General features: G+C 37.6%; 1 protein-coding gene across 21 annotated transcripts in view; it reads left to right on the plus strand.

The window, feature by feature from the left end:
• The window catches only part of LOC115219718 (guanine nucleotide exchange factor DBS), a 387,397-nt gene that overhangs the window by 221,083 nt on the left and 143,286 nt on the right, over positions 1–23,028 (plus strand). For all 21 annotated transcript variants that reach the window (XR_005002229.1, XR_005002230.1, XR_005002231.1 and 18 more), the window contains 4 exons: positions 2,842–2,932; positions 10,835–10,948; positions 19,980–20,096; positions 21,331–21,590. Coding sequence is in view for 18 of the 21 variants with exons in the window: in XM_036509664.1 (XP_036365557.1) it covers positions 2,842–2,932; positions 10,835–10,948; positions 19,980–20,096; positions 21,331–21,590 (582 nt within the window). In the remaining 3 variants the exon portion in view is untranslated. The remainder of the gene's footprint in view (positions 1–2,841; positions 2,933–10,834; positions 10,949–19,979; positions 20,097–21,330; positions 21,591–23,028) is intronic.

Consider the following 23,028-nt stretch of genomic DNA (forward strand, 5'->3'; position numbering starts at 1 on the left):
CATTATCAACATCGCCTTACTGGCACCTGTGCCAGTGGCATGTGTAAAAAGATTCGAGCGAGGTCATTGCCAGTACCGCCTGACTGGCCCGGTGCCGGTGGCACGTAAAATGCACTCACTACACTCTCGGAGTGGTTGGTTTTAGAAAGGGCATCCAGCTGTAGAATCTCTACCAGATCAAGATTGGAGTCTGGTGCAGCCATCTGGTTCGCCAGCCCTCAGTCAAAATCGTCCAACCCATGCTAGCATGGAAAGCTGACGTTAAACGATGATGATGATGATATATATATATATACATGAAAAATCATCATCATCGTTTAGCATCCTTCTTCTATGCTGGCATGGGTTGGATGGTTTGACAGGAGCTGGCCAGGTGGGAGCCCATGCTGTACTTCTGAATGTGTTTTGGCATGGTTTTTATGGCTGGATACCCTTCCTAGCACCAACCACTTTACAGAGTGTACTGGGTGCTTTTACATGGCATGTGTGTATGTATATATATATGTGTACGATACCAAGGCTTTGATCAGCTTGATGCTATAATAGAAAACATTTACCCAAAGTGTCACAGTGTCACAGTGCCACACAGTGGGACTGAACCTGGAGCCATGTGGTTGGGAAGCAAACTCCTTACCACACAACCACACTATTTTTATTTTTATTTCTTTTTTGGCGGGTAAGGGAGGAGTTTATAGACACAGCCTATGGCTAAAGTTTATTTCACCACAGAGTTTGGGGCTCACTCCAACCTTTCTCACTCACTCACTCACTCTCCCCCCCATCTCCTCACCACCACCCCATGCAATTGTTTTTCCATGACATTATGAACGGAGAGTGAGTTCTAGTCTTGTTTTAGAACTTTATTATTCTTATTTCTCCTCACTATATAATTCTCCATTATTCTCTTTTTTTTTTCTCTAATTCCTTACATTTGTTAATTTCATGATATTCTGTAGTATTTAATGTTTTCTCTCTGACCTGGGATAGCCACAATTAATGATGCAATTATACCATTGTATCTAGTTTTATTTATTATTTGTTATTTCAGTTTGGTGATTTCCATTTTTGTCTAAATGCATCAAATCAGATTTATTTTTATTCAATATTATTCGTCCACATTTATCCAATCAAATGCTTTCTCTTTGTTTTTGTCATATGTTTTTGTCATATGTTTCATTCCTCAAATTTTGTTTCAAGAGCAGAACCTTGGAAGTCAGAGTCCTGAGAATTGGTAGTTTCAATTTTAATAAATACCTATACAGGCATTTGTATATATGCCTCTGTGTGTGTGTGTGTGTGTGTGTGGACATATATATATATATCTCTCATCATCATTGTTTAAGCATCCACCTTCCATGCTGGCATGGGTTGGACGATTTGACCGAGGACTGACAGGCCAGGAGGCTGCACCAGGCTCCAATCTTATCTGGCAGTGTTTCTGCAGCTTGGTGCCCTTCCTAACACCAATCACTCTAAGAGTTTAGTGGGTGCTTTTTACATGCCACCAGCATGGGAGCCATTCATGTAGCACTGGCATCAACCACATTCGGATGGTGCTTTTTATATGCCACCGGCATGGGGGTGAGCCAGTCAGGGAGCACTGGCATCGACCACGTTCAGATGGTGCTTTTTACATGCCTCTGGTATGGGAGCCAGTTAGGGGCCACATTCGCATGGGGCTTTCTACATGCCACTGGCATGGGGGTGGGCCAGTCAGGTGGCACTAACATCAACCCACATTTGAAAGGTGCTTATTATGTGCTACCAGCACAGGTGCCAGTCAGGTGACACTGGCAACTACTACGATTTTAATTTCACTTGACTCAACAGGTCTTCTCAAACACTTCATATCACCCGACGATTCAAGGGTACTTTTAAACGGGCTGGTTATGCAACACTGGCATTGGCTACGGCCGCGATCTCACTTTACTTACCAGTTCTTGTAGCCATAGAAGTCATGCCAAATCAGACTGAAACTTGGTGCAGCTCTCCAGCTTACCAGTTCCAGTCAAACCATCTAACCCATGCTGGCATGAAAAGTGGACATTAAAGATGATGATGGTGGTGGTGATGATATATATATATGTGTGTGTGTGTGTCTGTATATATACACACACACATAAATATGTGCATCTTAGAGTCTCTATCTCTCTCTCTCTCTCTCACTTTCTCTCTCTCTCTCTATATATATATATACACACACACAGACAGGGTGTTCAAAAAGTCTCTCCGCAGTAAGTATTTTGTTGCAAAATAAATATTTATAAGATGGTATAAGACTACAAATGAATATATTAGACTTTACAAGACTTTAAAAAACTTTATAAGAGGTGTTGAAAGCATCGTCCTTCATTTTCAATACATAAGTTGACTCTTCTACACATGTTTTGAAATACATCTGGGAGACTCTGATGCAGTATGATGCAGGTTATTATTGCATCTTTTAACTCATTAATGGTTTTCGGGCGATTCTTGTACACTTATCCTTTACTTGCTCCCCAGAAAAAAATAAGCCTGGGAATGTTAAAACAGGTGATCTTAGTGGCCAAAGTCCCTTCAAAATAATCTGTTCACTGAAAAAATTCACTGTGGAGAGACTTTTTGAACACCCTGTGTGTATGTATGTATATATATATATATATATATATATATATATATATATATATACTCACATTTGTTTGTGTGTGTATTTTTGCATTAGTATATACAGCCTCATGAGTATTTAATAACAGCATGAAAGAAACAAAGAGCCCCTTTTTGTGATATTGGGGTCTGTCTCTATGTCTGTCTGTATGTCTACATGTTTCTATATCTCTATATGCCATTCATTGTTTCTTTCAGGTTGTATGAAGTAGAAAAAGGGTTCGTAATCATTTTAGATAAACGCAATGATGGCTGGGGTACAGTGAAAAGTATATTATTAAAGCTGTCGGTAAGTGCTTCTCACCAATATCACATTATTATTATTCTGTTTGACTTTTGATTTTTATTTGTACAAGTTGGCTCCAAGTCTCACCCAGAGACCTCAGGAGACAACAGGTTGGAAGTTCATGTTGTTGTTATGCCTAGTGTGCCATATGTTTGGTTTTTTTTTTTTTTGGTGTTGTACTAGTGAATGTCTAAAAAAAAAAAAGTTATGTTTGTTTTAAACCCTGAGATTACATAGAAAGTATTTTGCGTAGGATATAAGCAGTTCCCATGAGCACTATCTTTTGAATTTCTGCCATTTTGGGGTTTCCTGGTATCTGAGTTAGGTAGCAATCAGCCCCTTTCGCTATCATTCCCAGGGCACCTATGACAACAGGTATTGTTTTAGTCTTCAGGTTCCACATTTTGCTGATTTCTATTTCAAGATCTTTATATTTGCTCAGTTTTTGGTTATTATTATTATTTTTGTAATTTATTGACCCCAAAAGGATGAAAGACAAAGTCGACCTCAGCAGAATTTGAACTTGTCACTACATTCTGAGTTCAAATTCTGCTGAGGTCGACTTTGCCCTTCAGCCTTTCAGGGTTGATAAACTAAGTACCAGTGAAACACTGGGGTCGATATAATCTACTAGTCCTCTCCCCCAAAATTTCAGGCCTTGTACCTTTAGTAGAAAGGATTATTATTATTATTATATTATATTATCATCATCATCATTATCAATAATGATAATAAATAATAAGGCTTTGAGCTGGCAGAATCATTAGCACACCAGGCAAAATGCTTAACAGCATATCATCCATCTTTACATTCTGAGTTCAAATTCCACCGAGGTCAACTTTGCTTTTCATCCTTTCAGGGTTGATGAAATAAGTACCAGTTACGCACTGGGGTTGATGTGATCTCTTTATCTCCTCCCCAAAAATTTCAGGTCTTGTGCCTACAATAGAAATTATTATTATATTATTATTATTATTATCATCATCATCATTATCAATAATGATAATAAATAATAAGGCTTTGAGCTGGCAGAATCATTAGCACACCAGGCAAAATGCTTAACAGCATATCATCCATCTTTACATTCTGAGTTCAAATTCCACCGAGGTCAACTTTGCTTTTCATCCTTTCAGGGTTGATGAAATAAGTACCAGTTACGCACTGGGGTTGATGTGATCTCTTTATCTCCTCCCCAAAAATTTCAGGTCTTGTGCCTACAATAGAAATTATTATTATTATTATTATTATTGTTGTTGCTGTTGTTGATATTATGTGTAACATTAAAATTGTTAATCTGTTACTATGTGCTGCACATCTGCTCTTCGTCTCATTAAAATCTTGTGTGTGTGTGTGTGTAAACACATACAATTACACATGCACAGGCACATATGCACACATATACACATTACATTCATACACACATGCATATTTGTCGCAGCATACACAAATATACTCTTACATATATAGGCATACGCATTAAAGTGTCCCCTTCTTGCATTGTTGCATATTCTTGTTATTTCTAGCAATTATTCTGACCACTTAGTGGCTCCTCATTGACTTGCCTTTCTATATAAATGTCTGTAGGTGTAAATTAAATGTGTTTTCACCAAAACTAGCTATCTCATGGGATTTCTTCCTGTGCACACCTCTTCCAGAAGGTGTCAGGACAGTGTGCGGTATGGGAGGGAGGGCATTAAGGGGCCTGCTATATATTTCCCTATTAATTATTGTCTAATTGTGTGTGTGTGTTGTGTTAGATAAAATATCTGAATCGTGTTTTGTCAACATTAATTTTTAAAGTAATGTTCACCAGAACTGTCAAGCGCACACGTGCACTCACTCATACACACATGTGCACTCACTCACCCACACACACAAGCATACACTCACACTCATACACATGCACACTCATACATACACATGTACACTCACTTGCACACACTCACTTACTCCCATGCACTCATACACACACTCTCACATGTGTGCACACATACACACACACACACACACACACACACACACACAAAAATTAACACTAGCACACACACATACACACACACACACACACAGTCCACATATACACATCAAAATGTTGTAGATATAGACAAGACAAACAGACAGACACAGCTGGTAACCAATGGCATCATTTCTTCATTGAATCCTTTTACATTTGTTTCTAGGTGGGGGCACCGCCTTGAAGGGTTTAACTGAGCAAGTTGACCCTTATACTTATTTTCTTTAAGTTTAATACTTACTCTCTTGATCTCTTTTGCCAAACCACTAAGTTATATGGCCATAAACAAGCCAATACTGGTTGTCAAGCAGTTTTGAGTGGACAAACACATGCATGCACACACATGCACACACACACACATGTGCGCACATGCACACACACACACAAGGCATTAGTCAACCCAGGATTATAGTAGAAAAACTTGCTCAAGGTGCTACACAGTAGGGTAAAATACAGGCATTCGTCTTGTTCCATGGTTGTCTAGGGATATGTGCTGTGGACAACACCCAACAGCATGGCTGTGAGGTTTAAAATGTTTGTTTTGCAACCATGTGGTTTCAGGTTCAGTCCCACAGCATAGCACCTTGGACAAGTATCTTCTTCTGTAACACCAGGCTAACAAATGCTTTGTGAGTAAATGTGGTAGGTAGAAACTGTGTCGAAGTCCATCATGCATGTGTTTATGCTTGTCCATCACTCTGCTTGACAACTTGTGTTGGTTTGTTTACATCCATATAACTTGGTGGTTTGGTGAAATAACCTCATAGGATAAGTACCAAGCATAAAAATAACCACCAGGGGTCAGTGACTGAGACAAGTAAGAAATAAAGATAAATTATGTAGCAGAACATGGTTCTATAATTCTTCACTGCCAACCATTGTCTTTGAATTACAATTCAACGTTTAAATCTTCCATTGCAGTGATAAAGCAATTCCCTGATTCACTCGTCTCAGCAATGTGACCCATTAGCTGTAAATCCAAAGTCTTAAAAAGTCTTGGACATGGATGGTGCAGTCATGGATTCACTGGACAAAGGCATTTGGCACTGCCAAAATTTGATCACGAGGACAAAGGTTTGGGTTTTAGGTCTCTGATCTTCCCTGTCCTGATCTATAGTTGTGAGATTTACAGTGTCTGAGGCCCTTAAGAACTCCTTTGGTACCAGGGTACTTCACAGGATTATGGGGTACCATTGGTTGGATACTCAGAAACTGGGATGCTTCCTGCTAGTTCTGTAATTTAAAAGCATCGATTCAAGTTGTTGGATCCTTCATATTTTCCTCTCTTCTCTGAGGATCCAGCTGGGGCGATGGCTCATGCTGGTTGACCACTTGCATCATGATCACTGGTCAGCCTGTAATGATATGCATAAGATCTGGTCATCAAAGCTAAGTAGAGATTTCAAACTTAAAATCTTCAAAGCCACAGTTGAACCAATTCTACTATATGGCTCAGAAACCTGGACGTTATCAAAGAAGCTTGAGAGGCTGTTGGATGGAACTTACACTCGCCTCCTTATGAGAGCTCAAAATTTCTTATGGAAGCGTCACCCAACCAAAGTACAAATATATGGGAAATTACCACCTGTATCATCTCTTGTGAAAGGTAGAAGCGTCCAGTTTGCTGGACATTGTTGTAGAGCTGAAAATGAGATAATTTCTACTCTTCTCCTCTGGAAGCCATCTGCTCGCGATACCAGAGGGTGTACACTCTCCTACCCTGATGTAATCTCCAGGGATACACGCATCCAGCAACAGGACCTCTGTAATGCTATGATGGACCGTGAAGTCTGGCATAACATAGTAAATTCCACGGTCGAACAATGAATGAAATGAATGATCACTGCAGATAAGGAAGTATCTTGCAGAGATGGAGACTGACTGGGACACTGCTTAGAGGGTCGCTCAGGGTGAACCAAGGAAATACTGACAAATGGTGGATGTAGTGATGTGCTGCAAGAGTGCATGTCCCCACCTACAAGGCCTGACCTGCAATAGGTTTGTGTCTTATCCAAGAGGAACTGTGCCTACCATCCATTAAATGCTTTGGAAGTACAAGTCTTCGGAGAGGAGAGCTGGGTTTTGTTATTTGTAAAGTTATTTGTAACATGAAGGATTTTGTCCTCTTCCAGAAGATCTCTCTGATGTGTGTGTGTGTGTACGTGCGTGCATGCGCATTACCATTAGAGACATTACTCCCAACACCACCACCACCACCACAACTTCATTGCATCTGCCCCCATCACCAACAGTAATGTTCAATCAAGTGGGGAGCCTCTTTCTGGTCTAGACATGCTAGATGGCAGCCAACTCTCCTTCAAAACATAGTCTACTGCATTGGCGGGTAGGTGGGTAGGTAGGTGTACATATAAGTAGAGGTAAGATTTCGAATGGTATGGTGGATGGTTGGGTAGCAGGGTGGTTGGCTAACCATGTGGACAGGCAGACTGTCAATCAATCAATTGGTCAATCAGTTCACTTAGTTATGTACATTGATAGATTCATAGTTATATATAAGGATACACAAATCAATATGTTTGTGTGACTGTATTTGTGTATGCGTGTGTGATATATGTGCATACACACACACATACATGCATGCAAGGTCTGATCTATTTAGATAGGTGAGGAAATACATTGACAGTTAGACAGGCAAATTATAGTATGTATGTATGTATGTATATATATATATATATATATATATATATATATATATACATACACACACACATACACTATGGTTTGCCTGTCTAATAAGTACATATATATAACTTAAAATAACAAGGAGGTTCTGTTTCCAAGATGTTACAATCAAATTGTGTGTGTGTATGTGTGTGTGATGTCTTATGTTGATGTCTGGAAGGTGATTGATCAATTTCAAACTAAATTGATTGGTCAAAATTCAATCGATTCACACAACTTGTTATGGTGTCCCATGGAATTTAGAAATTACAGCCATTACATCATTTTCATTGATTTTTTTTTCTTTTGGCTTTTTGTTTTTACTCAAACCTTTTCTCCTCCCCACTTACAAAATTGTTTGGGGTTTTTGGTTTGTTTTTTCCTCTCTTTCTTCCTTTCTTAACCTATTCTCCCTCTCTTTCTCCCTCTCTTTCTCCCTCCCTCTCTCTCTTTCTCTCTCTCTCTCTCGCTCTCGTCACTAATAATAATAATGATGTCTTAACAATTGATTTATCCTGACATGTCTAGTGATATGTCTACTGTTGTCATTATTATCATTATTATCATTATTATTATCATCATCATCATCATCATCAAGACAGTGAACTGACAGAATCATTAGCCAGTCTGTCATCACAAGGAAATAGATACCTGTTAGACATTGGAGTTGATGTAATGAATTAGCCCCCCCAATTTAAAGTGACATTTGTATATAAACAATTGACTGAAAAATGATGAGCCAACCCCAGCCAGAATCAAACCCACAAATCAATGCCTACACAGCTCCTTGTACATTTGATTGGGCCAAATGCTCACCCATCAATTTCAACCAAATTTTATGAATTGGAGTATATATATTATTATTATTATGATATATTATCATATAGTTATTATTGTACTAATAGATTTCCATAGTCACTCTACCTCCATAACTTACAAAGCCTTCTGGTTTGTTTACAAATATTATATGTACTATATATATATTCTGGCTATTCCAAATGTATCTTAATGTAATCCTTGTATTGTCCTTTGTACATCCTAATGATTTCCCATACAAGGTATGGGAAATTTTGTTTGTGAAATGAAACAATTGTAGGTGAATATGTTAATTAATTAATAAATTAATTTGTATCGATTAGACCTCTCTATTTTCTAACTCAAAAGATGTTATATATATATATATATATATATATATATATTATTTAACATCCATTTTCCATGCTGGCATGAGTTGGACGGTTTGACAGGAACTGATCAGCTGAAGGGCTGTTCAGGCTCCTTGTGTATGTATGTGTGTATATATATATATATATATATATATATACACACATACACCCATGCACACAGTATTGTATATACACAAAATATGACGGTATATATTCAGTATATATATATAATATATATATATATATATATACACACACACACACACACATATTACCGCAATATTTATATACACATTATATGAGAACGGGCTAGTGTTGTATTTAGAAAACATTTTCAGTCAGAATTTGCTTTAAGCCACAACCGCTGTGTTGATATAAACATGGCTGCTTTCACAACATATTGACATCAATTATACACCACCTTCAACACACACACACACACATATATGCAGTGGGAAGTGAAAGTATGTGTGTGTGTGTGTGTGTGTGTGGTGCATGTATGTCTGCTGTCACAACATACTATGTAAACCATTCAATCAACAAACACACATACGCATTTCTATATGTGTGTGTATGGGTGTATATAAATATATATATTCAAATAAATGTGTTTCTATATGTAAATATATATATACATATATATATATATATGTACATATACTTTACTTTTGTGCATGTATGTATATGTGCATGTGTTTATGTATATGTGTGTGTATTAGTATACATCTGTTTGTAGAAGCGTATGTGTATATATGTGTGTGTGTACAAGTGTATATATACACACACACACACATAACACTTACTCTACAGCAGAATTTACTCAACCATTGAAAATTAATAAAAATATAAAGAAACAAAAAAAAAACTTGTGTAGATTTTATTTTATTTTTTAATATATTTTTGTTTGTTTGGTGTGTTTTTTTTCCTTTATTTATTTTCTCCCAGAAGAAATCAGTTTAAATATTCTTTGACAAGCAAAGAAATATTTCCTCTCTGTTTTTCGATTTGTAAACTTTAGGTGGCTTTTAAGAAGCGTGGCTTTATGTTCTACTTTTTAGACATCTAGAACATTCTAACTTCAATGTAATAATATAAAGCAAAAAATATGTAAATGCAATGCACACATGCATATGTGCACAATTGTGCTACATGCTGAAATAAATATACACATACACACACAAATGCATATATATATATATAATATATATATATATATATATATATATATATATATATATATAAATGTGTGTGTGTGGCTGTTCAAGTTAAATTTTGGTCTCATTTCTAGCAATCGTAGATGCTATTTTTGCACCCTGGTTTATTAATTTTAGCTTTAGTTTAATTGCTATGACCACCTGTATTACAATGTATATATATATTAATCTTAATATCTTATTGTATCTTACTATATGTATATATATATATATATATATATACACACACACACACACACACACACACAATGTATGCTGAAATAAACTCATGCATGTATACACATTACCATGTGCACATATATGTAATATATATACATACATAAGTACACATATTTCCACAGATGAACAAACACATACAGACACACACATTTGAACATTCACACACACATTTGAACATTCACACACACAACACATGCATGAACACGTATAGATGAACAAACACACACACACACACATGTACACAATTATATCAAAAATGCCCTCACACATACACACACAATTTACCAAATATATATATATATATGCCCTCACACACACACAAATATATACTAAATATGCCCTCACACATATACAAACACAAGTACACAATATATACCAAATATACATGCACTCACACACATACATACTTTCACACACACACACACACACATAGACATCATTTACCAAAAGTAAAAATAACTATAAAATGCATTCTTTATTGCATAACTTTTATGGTTTCTCTTCCAAACTCTTATATTTCCTAATTTTTCTGACATTTTTCTGACATTTATGCCTTCTTCATTTTTTTGATCTTCTCACCAAATGTCTTTTATGTTTCCTTATTTTCCAGGCATTTTTCCCGACACATATCCAAGTGGTGTTCCTACTTCAGCCCCATGGCTTCTTACAAAGAGCTCTGGCTGACTTCCGCTCCAAGTTTGTTAAAGAAGAGCTTGAGTTTAAGGTATGCTGTCTTACATAGTCTTAACCAAGGGTCCTGGAGCCTCATGTGGCCCTCAAGCATCCTTCCGGTGGTGTCTAACAGTCTTCCCTCTATAAATATTATAAAAAATTAATCTCTGACTGACTCCCTGTGCTGGTGGCATGTAAAAAGCACCATCCAAACAGGGTCGATGCCACCACCCATCCCCACCCCCAACTGGCTCCTGTGCTGGTGGCACATAAAAAGCAGCACCCAAATGTGGTTGATTGGAGCCTGGTGCAGCCTCCTGGCTTGCCAGTCTCCAGTCAAACCGTCCAACCCATGCCAGCATGGAAAACAGACATTAAACAATGATGATGATATACATATATATATATATATATATATATATATAAAAGTAAGATAGGGGCTATGGGTGTAACCCACTATGGACCCAAATTCTTAATACATAAATGTTTTAATTGCAATGCAATTAAGTCGTTTATTGTATTAAACGGTGAAGGTAAAGAAATATTTTTACCGTAAATTTATAATACAAATAAGAAAATGGAGAAACAAATTTGGCTTCTTCATCAACTTACAGATATTATAATGTTGGATTATTTATTCATTTTACAAATTAGAACATCAAAAGCATGCAAAAATATTATATAAATCAATCAATACGATAATAATACAAATAAATACATACATACATACACATATATAATATTATATATTATATATAATATATATATATATATATCATTCATCGTTTAGCATGGAAAACGGACGATGAACGATATATATATATATATATATATAGGCGCGGGCATGGCTGCGTGGTTAGGGAGCTTGCTTCCTAGCTACATGGTTTTGGGTTCAGTCCCACTGCGTGGCACTTTGGGTAAGTGTCTTCCACTATAGCCCCGAGCCGACTGGAGCTTTGTGATTGAATTCGGTAGGTGGAAGTTACTGCCGTGTGTGTATGTGGGCGTATAGCTGCTCAGTGCCTCTCCGAAAGAGAGAGAGGGATATATATATATATATTTATGTGTCTGTGTTTGTCCCCCCACCATCACTTGGGAACCTATGTTGGTGTGTTCACATCCCCGTAACTTAAAGGTTCGGCAAAGGAGACCAATAGGATAAGTACTAAGCTTGCAAAGAATAAGTCCTGGGGTTGATTTGTTCAGTTAAAGGTGGTGCTCCAGCATGGCCACAGTCAAATGACTGAAACAAATAAAAGAATATATAGTATGGACGTGAGATTATGAAGTTTGCTTCTCAACAACATGGTTTCGAGTTCAGTCCCATCGAATGGCATCTTGGGCAAATAAATGTCTTCTGTTGTAGTCGTAGTCTGACCAAAGTGGATTTGACACACAGACAGAAACTGAAAGTAACCCATCTTGTGGTGTGTGTGTGTGTGTGTGTTTGTGTGACTGCATATGCATTTGTCTCCTTGTCTTGACATCACATGATGGTTGTAAATGAGTGTCACTGTCATACAAGCAGTGTCATTCATTTCCAGTCTTCTGTGTTAAAAGCTGTCTGGCCATCAGGAAATATTACCTTACAGGGGAAACAAGTAAAGGTTGGTGGCAGAAAGGGCATCCAGCGGCTGATAATCTTCTCCCGATAAATTCTAATCAACTCACACTGACATGGAAAAGGAGACACCAAAACAATGATGATGACAGTGATATATTAACACACACACACACGCACATACACCACACACACACACACGCGCACACACACACACACACACACACACACACACACACACACACTAACACACAGAGAGTAATATTAACTGTACATAAATGTTTATCCATGTGTAAGAACTAAAGCAAACTCTGGCTGTCAATTGGAATATCGAGTGGGACTTAGTTGTATGAGCCAGGTTTTTGCTAATTGGTTTAGGTTTCTAAGTAGTTGTACATGGATGGAAGCACTCCGTCGGTTACGACGATGAGGGTTCCGGTTGATCCGACCAATGGAACAGCCTGCTCGTGAAATTAACGTGTAAGTGGCTGAGCACTCCACAGACACGTGTACCCTTAACGTAGTTCTCGGGGATATTCAGCGTGACACAGAGAGTGACAAGGCCGGCCCTTTGAAGTACAGGTGCAACAGAAACAGGAAGTAAGAGTGAGAGAAAGTTGTGGTGAAAGAGTACAGCAGGGATCACCACCATCCCTGCCGGAGCCTCGTGGAGCTTTAGGGTGTTTTTCGCTCAATAAACACTCACAAAGGCCGGTCTGGGAATTGAAACCGCGAGTCCGTGCCCTAACCATGGCCATTGCGCCTCCACTAGTTGTACATAGACACACAGACACACACACACCTATGTGGTGAAGGCATGTAGCTTAGTTATTCGGGTATTTGATTCATGATTATAAGACAGCAAGTTTGATTCCAGGTGGCACACTGTGTCACTATTTCACGTTGCTCCAGTCCACTCAGCTGGCCAAAATGAATTGTTCCTGCACTTCAAAGGGCGGCCAGCCTTGCCACATTCTGTCACACTGAGTCTCCCTCAGAACTACATTAAGGGTACGCATGTCTGTGGAGTGCTCAGCCACTCGCACCCTAATTTCATGAGCTGGCTGTTCTGTTGAGCACTGGGATTGATGTAATCGGCTACCCCCTCCCCTCAAAATAGTTGTGGAAAAACCAGTTTGTTTTATCCCCCAGGTCAGCCTTAGTTCAAAAGAGCAATAACCAAAGTGAGGTGTATATACATATATATATATATACATATATATATACATATATATATATACATACATATATGTATATATATATCTATATATCTATATATCTATATATATATATATTATATATATACACACATATATACATATACATATACACATATATACATATATATTTATATACATACATATATATATAATACATATATATATACATAATATATATATATATATATTATATATATATATATACACATATATATGTGTATATATACTTATATATATATAACTTATATATATATATATATATATACATGTATATATACACATATATAATAGAGAGAGAGATATACATATATATATACACACACACACACACACACACACACCACACACACACACACACACACTAACACACAGAGAGTAATATTAACGTACATAAATGTTTATCCATGTGTAAGAAAACTAAAGCAAACTCTGGCTGTCAATTGGAATATCGAGTGGGACTTAGTTGTATGAGCCAGGTTTTGCTAATGGTTTAGGTTTCTAAGTAGTTGTACATGGATGGAAGCACTCCGTCGGTTACGACGATGAGGTTCCGGTTGATCCGACCAAGGAACAGCCTGCTCGTGAAATTAACGTGTAAGTGGCTGAGCAACCACAGACAGTGTACCCTTAACGTAGTTCTCGGGGGGATATTCAGCGTGACACAGAGAGTGACAAGCCGGCCCTTTGAAGTACAGGTGCAACAGAACAGGAAGTAAGAGTGAGAGAAAGTTGTGGTGAAAGAGTACAGCAGGATCACCACCATCCCCTGCCGGAGCCTCGTGGAGCTTTAGGTGTTTTCGCTCAATAAAACACTACAACGCCCGGTCTGGGAATCGAAACCGCGAGTCCGCTGCCCTAACCATTGGGCCATTGCGCCTCCACTAGTTGTACATAGACACACAGACACACACACACCTATGTGGTGAAGGCATGTAGCTTAGTTATTCGGGTATTTGATTCATGATTATAAGACAGCAAGTTGATTCCAGGTGGCACACTGTGTCACTATTTCACGTTGCTCCAGTCCACTCAGGCTGGCCAAAATGAATTGTTCCTGCACTCAAAGGGCGGCCAGCCTTGCCACATTCTGTCACACATGAGTCTCCCTCAGAACTACATTAAGGGTACGCATGTCTGTGGAGTGCTCAGCCACTCGCACCCTAATTTCATGAGCTGGCTGTTCTGTGAGCACTGGGATTGATGTAATCGGCTCCCCTCCCTCCAAAATAGTTGTGGAAAAACCAGTTTGTTTTATCCCCCAGGTCAGCCTTAGTTCAAAAGAGCAATAACCAAAGTGAGGTGTATATACATATATATATACATATATATATACATATTATATATATACATACATATATGTATATATATATTATATATCTATCTTATATATATTATATATATATATACACACATATATACATATACATATACACATAGATAAATATATTATTTATATATACATACATATATATATACATACATAATATATACATATATATATATATATATATATATATATATATATATATACACACTTATATATGTATATATACTTATATATATATACTTATTATATATATATATATATACATGTATATATGTTAACACATATATATATAGAGGAGAGAGATATACATATATATATACACACACACACACACCACACACACACACACACACATAATATATATATATATATATTATATATATATTCACACACACCACACTTAGATTAATAACTATATATAAATGTATATTCATATATACACATATACAGTTATGTAACCCAGACTAATATAGATTTCAAACAGTTGTTTTGTTTGTTTTTTTTAATAATTTCATATTTATTTACTAATTTATTAATTTATTTATTTACTTATAGTTTTTTTTTTTCCCCCACCTTGCTGTTGCGTTAATTGTCACAGTAGAAAGCCAGCCATGATGGCTGATAAAAATCATTAGGATCGGCAACCTATGATGGACATGTAACTCTTCATCACATTAACTTCTTTACTGCTGGGTTTGTTAAATTGAATTTAGCTGTAAATGTATATGGAACAAACATGTGTAAACATGTTTTTATAGAGGTGGCGCTGTATAGTAAGTCTCAGAGAGATTGTTGCCCTGGGCAACGGGGAGAATGTGTGACAAGCAGAGACAGACAGAAATGTGTGTGTGTATGTATGTGTGTTAGATATGAGAAATAGGAAAGATGGCGGAGAGGATTGGAAGAAAGTGTGAGGAAACGAGAATAGATAGGTACACACACACATCTATATATTGAGATATAGACAGACACACACACACATAACTAAGGCTGTTCATAGCTATGTCTCTCTCTCTCTCTCTCTCTCTCTCTCTCTCTATATATATATATATATATATATATATATATATATATATATATATATATAATATGTATACAAATACATACACACACAGACATTTATTATTAATATTTAGCAGAAGCAACAGTGACTCATGAGTCGAAAGTTTGTATGTTCGCACTTATCAAACTTTGATAAGTGTTAATGCATGAAACTCTCAACCCTGAGTCACTCTGTTGCTTCTGCTAAAAATTAATAATATATTAATATATCTATATATATATATATATATATATATAGAGAGAGAGAGAGAGAGAGAGAGAGAGAGATAGAGAGAGAGGCAGGAGTGGCTGTGTGGTAAGTAGTTTGTTTACCAACCAGATGGTTCTGGGTTCAGTCCCACTGCATGGCACCTCGGGTAAGTGTCTTCTGCTAAAGCCTTGGGCCGACCAAAGCCTTGTGAGTGGATTTGGTAGACGGAAACTGAAAGAAGCCCTTCATATATATGTGTGTGTATGTTTGTGTGTCTGTGTTTGTACCTTGACAACTGATATTGGTGTGTTTAATGTCCCTATAACTTAGCAGTTCGGCTAAAGTGACAGATAGAATACGTACAAGGCTTACAAAGAATGAGTCCTAGGGTCGATTTGTTCAACTAAAGGCGGTGCTCCAGCATGGCTGCCGTCAAATGACTGAAACAAATAAAAGCATATATACACACACTCATGTTTTGAGTCCTTCCCTCCTCCCGTTTGCATCAGCAAACCTATATGTATATATATATTTACATATATTATTTATAAATACATTATATATATTATTTATGTGTATATATTGTATTATTGATATTATATATGCACATATATATTATGTGTATGTGTGTGTAATAAAGTGAGAGATATTTGTTTGCGTGTGATATACCCAGAGAGAGAGAGAGAGAGAGAGAGAGAAGAGGTATACATTTGCCAGGGGACAAGCACTATTTTGATGCAATTAGTGTCATCATTAGCTGTGTCATAACTGACTTTGTTGTTGTTGTTGTTGTTGTTATTGTGTTCAATATTGGTGTTGCTGTTGTAACATTGATAAAATATCTTCACTGTTACTACCCTGAAAACACATATTATACAGACGCTTGGAATTTAATTGACTGCTCTTTATGTGTGTGTGTGTGTGTGTGAATGTATTTGAACATATTTCTAGGCATTAGATGTGACTGTCAAAAATTCCATGAGTTATCTGTTGGATACGGCATGATGGGAGAGGCGGGGAAGATGATTGGAAGTTGATTGTAACAGCATACAGCTTCCTCTTATTTCTATTGATTTATATCAAATGTGATGACACCACCAAACATCAAATTTTATATACATGCATACCTATATACACCCTCACACACACACATACACACACACACGGAAGCATACAGGCATGGGTGTATGGTTAAGAACCCCGCCTTGCAACAATGAAGTTTCAGGTTCAGTCCTGCTGCATGGTACTTTGTAGTGTCAGATCACTGGACCAGTGTGGAGAAGATAGACACCACCTAAAAACCTCTGCTTTTCAACCCTCCATGCTCATGATATTAACCCTTTCGTTACTGTATTTCTGTTGAGATGCTCAGTATTTCTTTCAATTACTTTAAATATAACAAAGAATTTAGTAAAATAACTTAGTTATCATTAAGCTAGTGTTAGGAACATAAATTGTGACTCAGGTTTGGTGGAAGATTTTAATTCAAAACTTTTGAAAACAAGACATTTGTACTACAGAGCCAGAGGCAGTTTCAGACAAATTGGTATCAAAAGGGTTAAAAATATCATGGTGACTTTAACCCTTTTGTTATCATATTTCTGTTGAGATGCTCAGTGTTTCTTTCAATTACTTTAAACATAACAAAGAATTTAGTAAAATAACTTAGTTATCATTAAGCTAGTGTTAGGAACATAAATTGTGACTACAGTTTGGTGGAAGATTTTTAATTCAGAACTTATGAAAACAAGACATTTGTATTACAGAGCCAGAGCTGGTTTTGGCCGGGTTGGTAACGAAAGGGTTAAATCTTATTTAGGGGGTCTCTGAGGTAACTGAAAGAGCACAAGCATCTCCTCTCTGAACACGTTATCAGTCCATCGCTGCTTCTGATGGAACTCATTGTGTTACGATTCATGTGTGTATATACATACATACATACATATATATATATCATCGTCATCGTTGTTTAATGTCTGGTTTCATGCTGCAAGGGTTGGACGGTTTGACTGAGAACAGGCGAACCAGATGGCTGCACCAAGCTCCAATCCGATCTGGCATGTTTCTACAGCTGAACGCCCTTCCTAACGCCAACCACTCCGACAGTGTAGTGGGTGCATTTTATGTGCACTGGCATGAGGGTCAGTCAGGTGGTACAGGTATCAACCATGCTTGAATAGTGCTTTTTACAGGCCACTGGGGTTGCACTAGCAACAACCACACTCGAATGGTGCTTTTAATGTGCCATCAGCATGGGACTATCAGGTGGCATTGCCATCGGCAATACTCAAATGGTGTTTTTTTTATGTGCCAGTTAGGCAGTATATATATATATATATATATAGGATCATTTGTAGAAAAACATAAATCTGGAGGAGAAGCACTCTCTAAGATATAGAGCAGTTAATATTATAATGAGGGAGGCCCGTTTATGGGGTCACCCTGGGTTTCAGCATTTCCCTGTTCATATTTTGAATAGGTCTTAGGCCAACAGATTTGGGGTTTGATGATATGCCATAAGGCCAAACCTTTTATGTGCGGAAAACCCAGAGTAACCCCCTAAACCATCCTCCCCCATTATAATATATATGTATATATATATGTATATGTGTGTGTGTATATATATATATATATACTGTGTGTGTGTGTGTAATGCTTGGTTCTCTGCATATGTCACCAGTTGCTATGCAACAATAACTGCATGTGTTTATGCATATATATTTACATAGTCCTTTCTATGTGTCACCAGGTTATTATGTGCATTAATTATAGATCTACACATACTTATATGTGTGTTGTGTAAGTATGTACATGATGTTCTACATCATGTCACCAGGGTGTTACATGCAGTAACTGTATATTATCATCAACATCATTGTCATCATCATCATTTAACAGCTGTTTTCCATGCTGGCATGGGTTGGATGATTTTTTACCGGAATTGGCCTACCAGAAGACTGTGCCAAGCACTATTGTCGGTTTTGGGGTGGTTTCTGTGGCTGGATGCCCTTCCTAATGCCAACCACTTCACAGGGTGTGCTGGGTGCTTTATATGTGTCACCAGCAGGATCACCAAGTAACTTGCAAGGCAAAGATCCCTCAAATGAGAGTGGGGAGTGATATTGCAGGAGGGGGCCTTGTGTCAGTTGACAGAAGTATAACAGAAGAAAAAGAGATAGGTGTCTTGCAGTAGAGGTGATACAAGAATACCCCAGTTGGAAAAGAAAAGAGAGAAAGATGGAGATGTAAAGATTATTTGCCAACATAACATGGCAGTCCTGGTTTAGGACGAATGTTGCTGTAATTTAGCCCCAGGCGACATCATCTCCAGCTGGCTATATGACATGATCTGTGTCCCTGTAATCTGTGTCATATAACCAGCTGGAGATGATGTCTCCTGTGGCTAAATTACAGCAACATTCGTCCTAAACCAGGACTGCCATGTTATGTTGGCAAACAATCTTTACTCCAAAGTATTGTTGCTGAATATCTCTTGTTGTGAGATTAAAAAATAGTAATTTTCTGATGGAGATGTGTTGAGACATGCACTCCAGGTATAAAGCAGTGTGATTATCGGTGATGTATATGTTACTCTCTATATTTATGTCACAGAGTATTTATGTGCAGTAACTCTGTATGTATATATATATATATATATGTGTGTGTGTGTGTGTGTGTAATATATATATATATGTACACATATGTTTCTATTTATATCTGCAGGTTGTTATGTGCAATAACCAAGAAGAGTTACATGAACATATTGATCCTAGCCAACTCACTAAAGACTTGGGTGGAGAAATTGAATACGACCACAAGGAATGGATCGAGCAAAGAGCAGTAAGTAACTGTCTTATTGTGATACCTTATGTAAGAGTAAAGCCTTAAGCAAGTCTCCCACTTCCATCTACACGTCACTAATACCTACAAAGATTATGTATAATACTAAGACTTAGGACAGGGAGTCAGCTCCTTTATTCTGACATGTCATACATGCACTCATTTCATTTACTGACTGGTAGTGGAATACTGCTTTCTAATTTTGGTACACCATGCCAGTATTTTGATGGGAGGGGCAGGTCAGTTACATCTGTCTCAGTTCTTGACTGGTACTTTCATTTTCTCAACTCTTGACTTGGTGGGATTTGAACTCAGAACATAAAGAGCTGCAAAAAATGCCATGAAGCAGTAAAATAATGAATCTAACATAATCACAAATAAAATATGTGGAAGTTGAGATGTACATACCTTTCCCAGAAATGTTATTAATACAGTTAAAAGAACCAGTGAAGGATCTTCTTTATCATCATCCTTGATTATTCAACATAACAACCATATTTCCTTCCACTCCTGGACAGGGCAGTGCCTTGTGTTCTTGAGCAAAACAATTTGTTTCATATTACTCCAATCCACTCAGCTGTGAGTTCCATTAGTAGCTGGGAAGTTAACCCTACAATGGACTGGTGTTCCTTACAGGAGGGATTGTTGTAATTTGAATCACCTCAGCACATTGAAAATCTAGTTAAGCTCCAGCCTTATGGGTCTTGGGTTTCATGGAAGACCTAAGTCTAAGTACTTACAAACTTAAACTGACCCCTTTTAATTATAACCCTCAATTACATCTTTCTAATTATAAACTTAATTTACCCCTTTTTATTCAAAAATCTAATAACAATCCATTGAAATTTCTCTACAGCAACCACAAAAATTAAATTTACTCTTCAATATTTTAAATATATATTTAGGATGGTGAACTGGCAGAATTGTTAGCACCACCAGGCTTAGTGGCATTTTGTCCATCTTTCTGTTCTGAGTTCAAATTCCACTAAGGTCAACTTCACCTGTCTTCCTTTCAGGGTTAATAAGATAAGTACCAGTTGTGCACAGGGGTCAATATAATCAGCTTAGCTTCTCCTCCAAAATTGCTGGCCTTGAAGCCAATATTTTCAATATATTTTCTGCTTCCATTCCTCTCCATTGTATTCCTAATTCCTCATTGTTTGTCAAAATAACCATGAGAGCCTCGTCTATTCTAGTTTTTTTTTTTCTTTCTTTCTTGTTATTCTTTAATCAGGCAAGTGAGAAATTTTCAACAAATGTCAGCGACATCACGCACTCACTAGACCAACTCGCTGCCCGATACGAAGAAACGGAAATCCCGAATGACGTTACTGGGACTGAAGCGTTGATTCGGGAACATATCCAGGGACGAAAGGAGCTCCTTGATGATTTGAACAGTACCACTAACCACGGCGAAATTTTGCTCAATTGTGTGAAGGGAAATAGCCAGGAAATTCCGTTGGTGAAATTGGTACATGTGGTGGAACTGGAGAGGTAGGACATTGCTTTACCAAATTCTTCACAAACACACACTAGCTCTTCTTTTCTCTCTTTCTCTCTCTCTCCCCCCCCTCCTCCTCATAGCAACTGATATTCACTGTATCTCCCTCAATTCCCATCTCTAATCATCTCTTACACTCCAACACGCTTGCCTACCCACCTACCTTTTTCGTCTCTCTATCCTTATTCTCTCTCTTTCACTCTCTCTCTCTCTCCCCCTTGTATTTGTTTTGTACCTTCACGTACAGAGAATCTTCATCCATTGTGGTTATGTACCAGAACCCAGATCTCTTCTAATTCCTTATCTGTGTCCATTCTTTGACTTCGTCCATCCATCCTTACCTCCGTCTACCTCTCCTTCTTTTCCCCTCCACAGTTCCTTAAAGAATGGTCTTTGCAAGGATCTAGTTACATGGCCATACCATCTCCATTTCCTTTTCTTTTTCATTGTGAGAAGATCTCCATAGAGGCCATGGGTATGCTGGATGGTTTCACAAACCTACTCGTGATGTGATCCAATGACAAGATGTCTGAAATGTTGTGATAGTATCTCCTATCCTCTGCCTCTATCTTTCTCTGTACCTCTGCAAGGAGAGTCCATATCTGACATGCCTACCAAAAGAGGGAGAGTGACAGTCATACAGGAGTAGTGATGTTTGCTCTCCATGATGATGCACCTGTCTCTCTGACACTGCCAGCAACTGACTTATGGCACTCAAGTCAATGAAATCACTTTTAAGCAACCATCATTTTTATCCTCTTCATTATTTCCCCTCTTACCTCTGTTTCTGAACCAACCCCCAATGGCTTCTGTTAGGCCAGATCTATCAGTCTACCCATCATACATCGCTTTCAAGTGATTCTTTTCTCTTGAGGACTTTTGCAAAATCAATGATGATCGTTTCACTCAACAACAACAGAATCTTACACCATTTCTGGTACCTCCTTGCTGTGACCAACAAAGCTAAGAAGCACCTCAGTATATTACACCCTTGCTACATGACAATGGCTATCTTGACCATAGCTATGACAACAGAGGAAGTATATGCTCCTATATATGACTTAGCTATGGTCAGTATAGCCAGGATCTTTTCCCTCATTCTCTAAACACTCCTCTCTTATTTCTTGGATTAGAAGCTTCTCATCGGACTACAATACTGTGGTCTGCCACTGACCAACCCAATGCATATTCTGTTATGTCTGATGCCCCCAAACGTTGATAACGTTAACTGCCACACTTGACCTTCTCTAGTTTATCAATCAACTTGTTGTCATTTCTAGCACTACACATTCTTATGTAGTTGATACTCTGTTTCATTCCCCTTAATCTTCTGCACAAAGGAAGGGGAAGAGGAGGTGGTGGTGGTGGTGGTAATGATGGTTGTGGTAATGGTGGTTGTGTGTGTATGAGATAAGGAAGAAGATAAAGAAT

The sequence above is a fragment of the Octopus sinensis genome, linkage group LG15, assembly GCF_006345805.1.
Source record: "Octopus sinensis linkage group LG15, ASM634580v1, whole genome shotgun sequence".
Classification (NCBI taxonomy): Eukaryota; Metazoa; Mollusca; class Cephalopoda; order Octopoda; family Octopodidae; genus Octopus; species Octopus sinensis.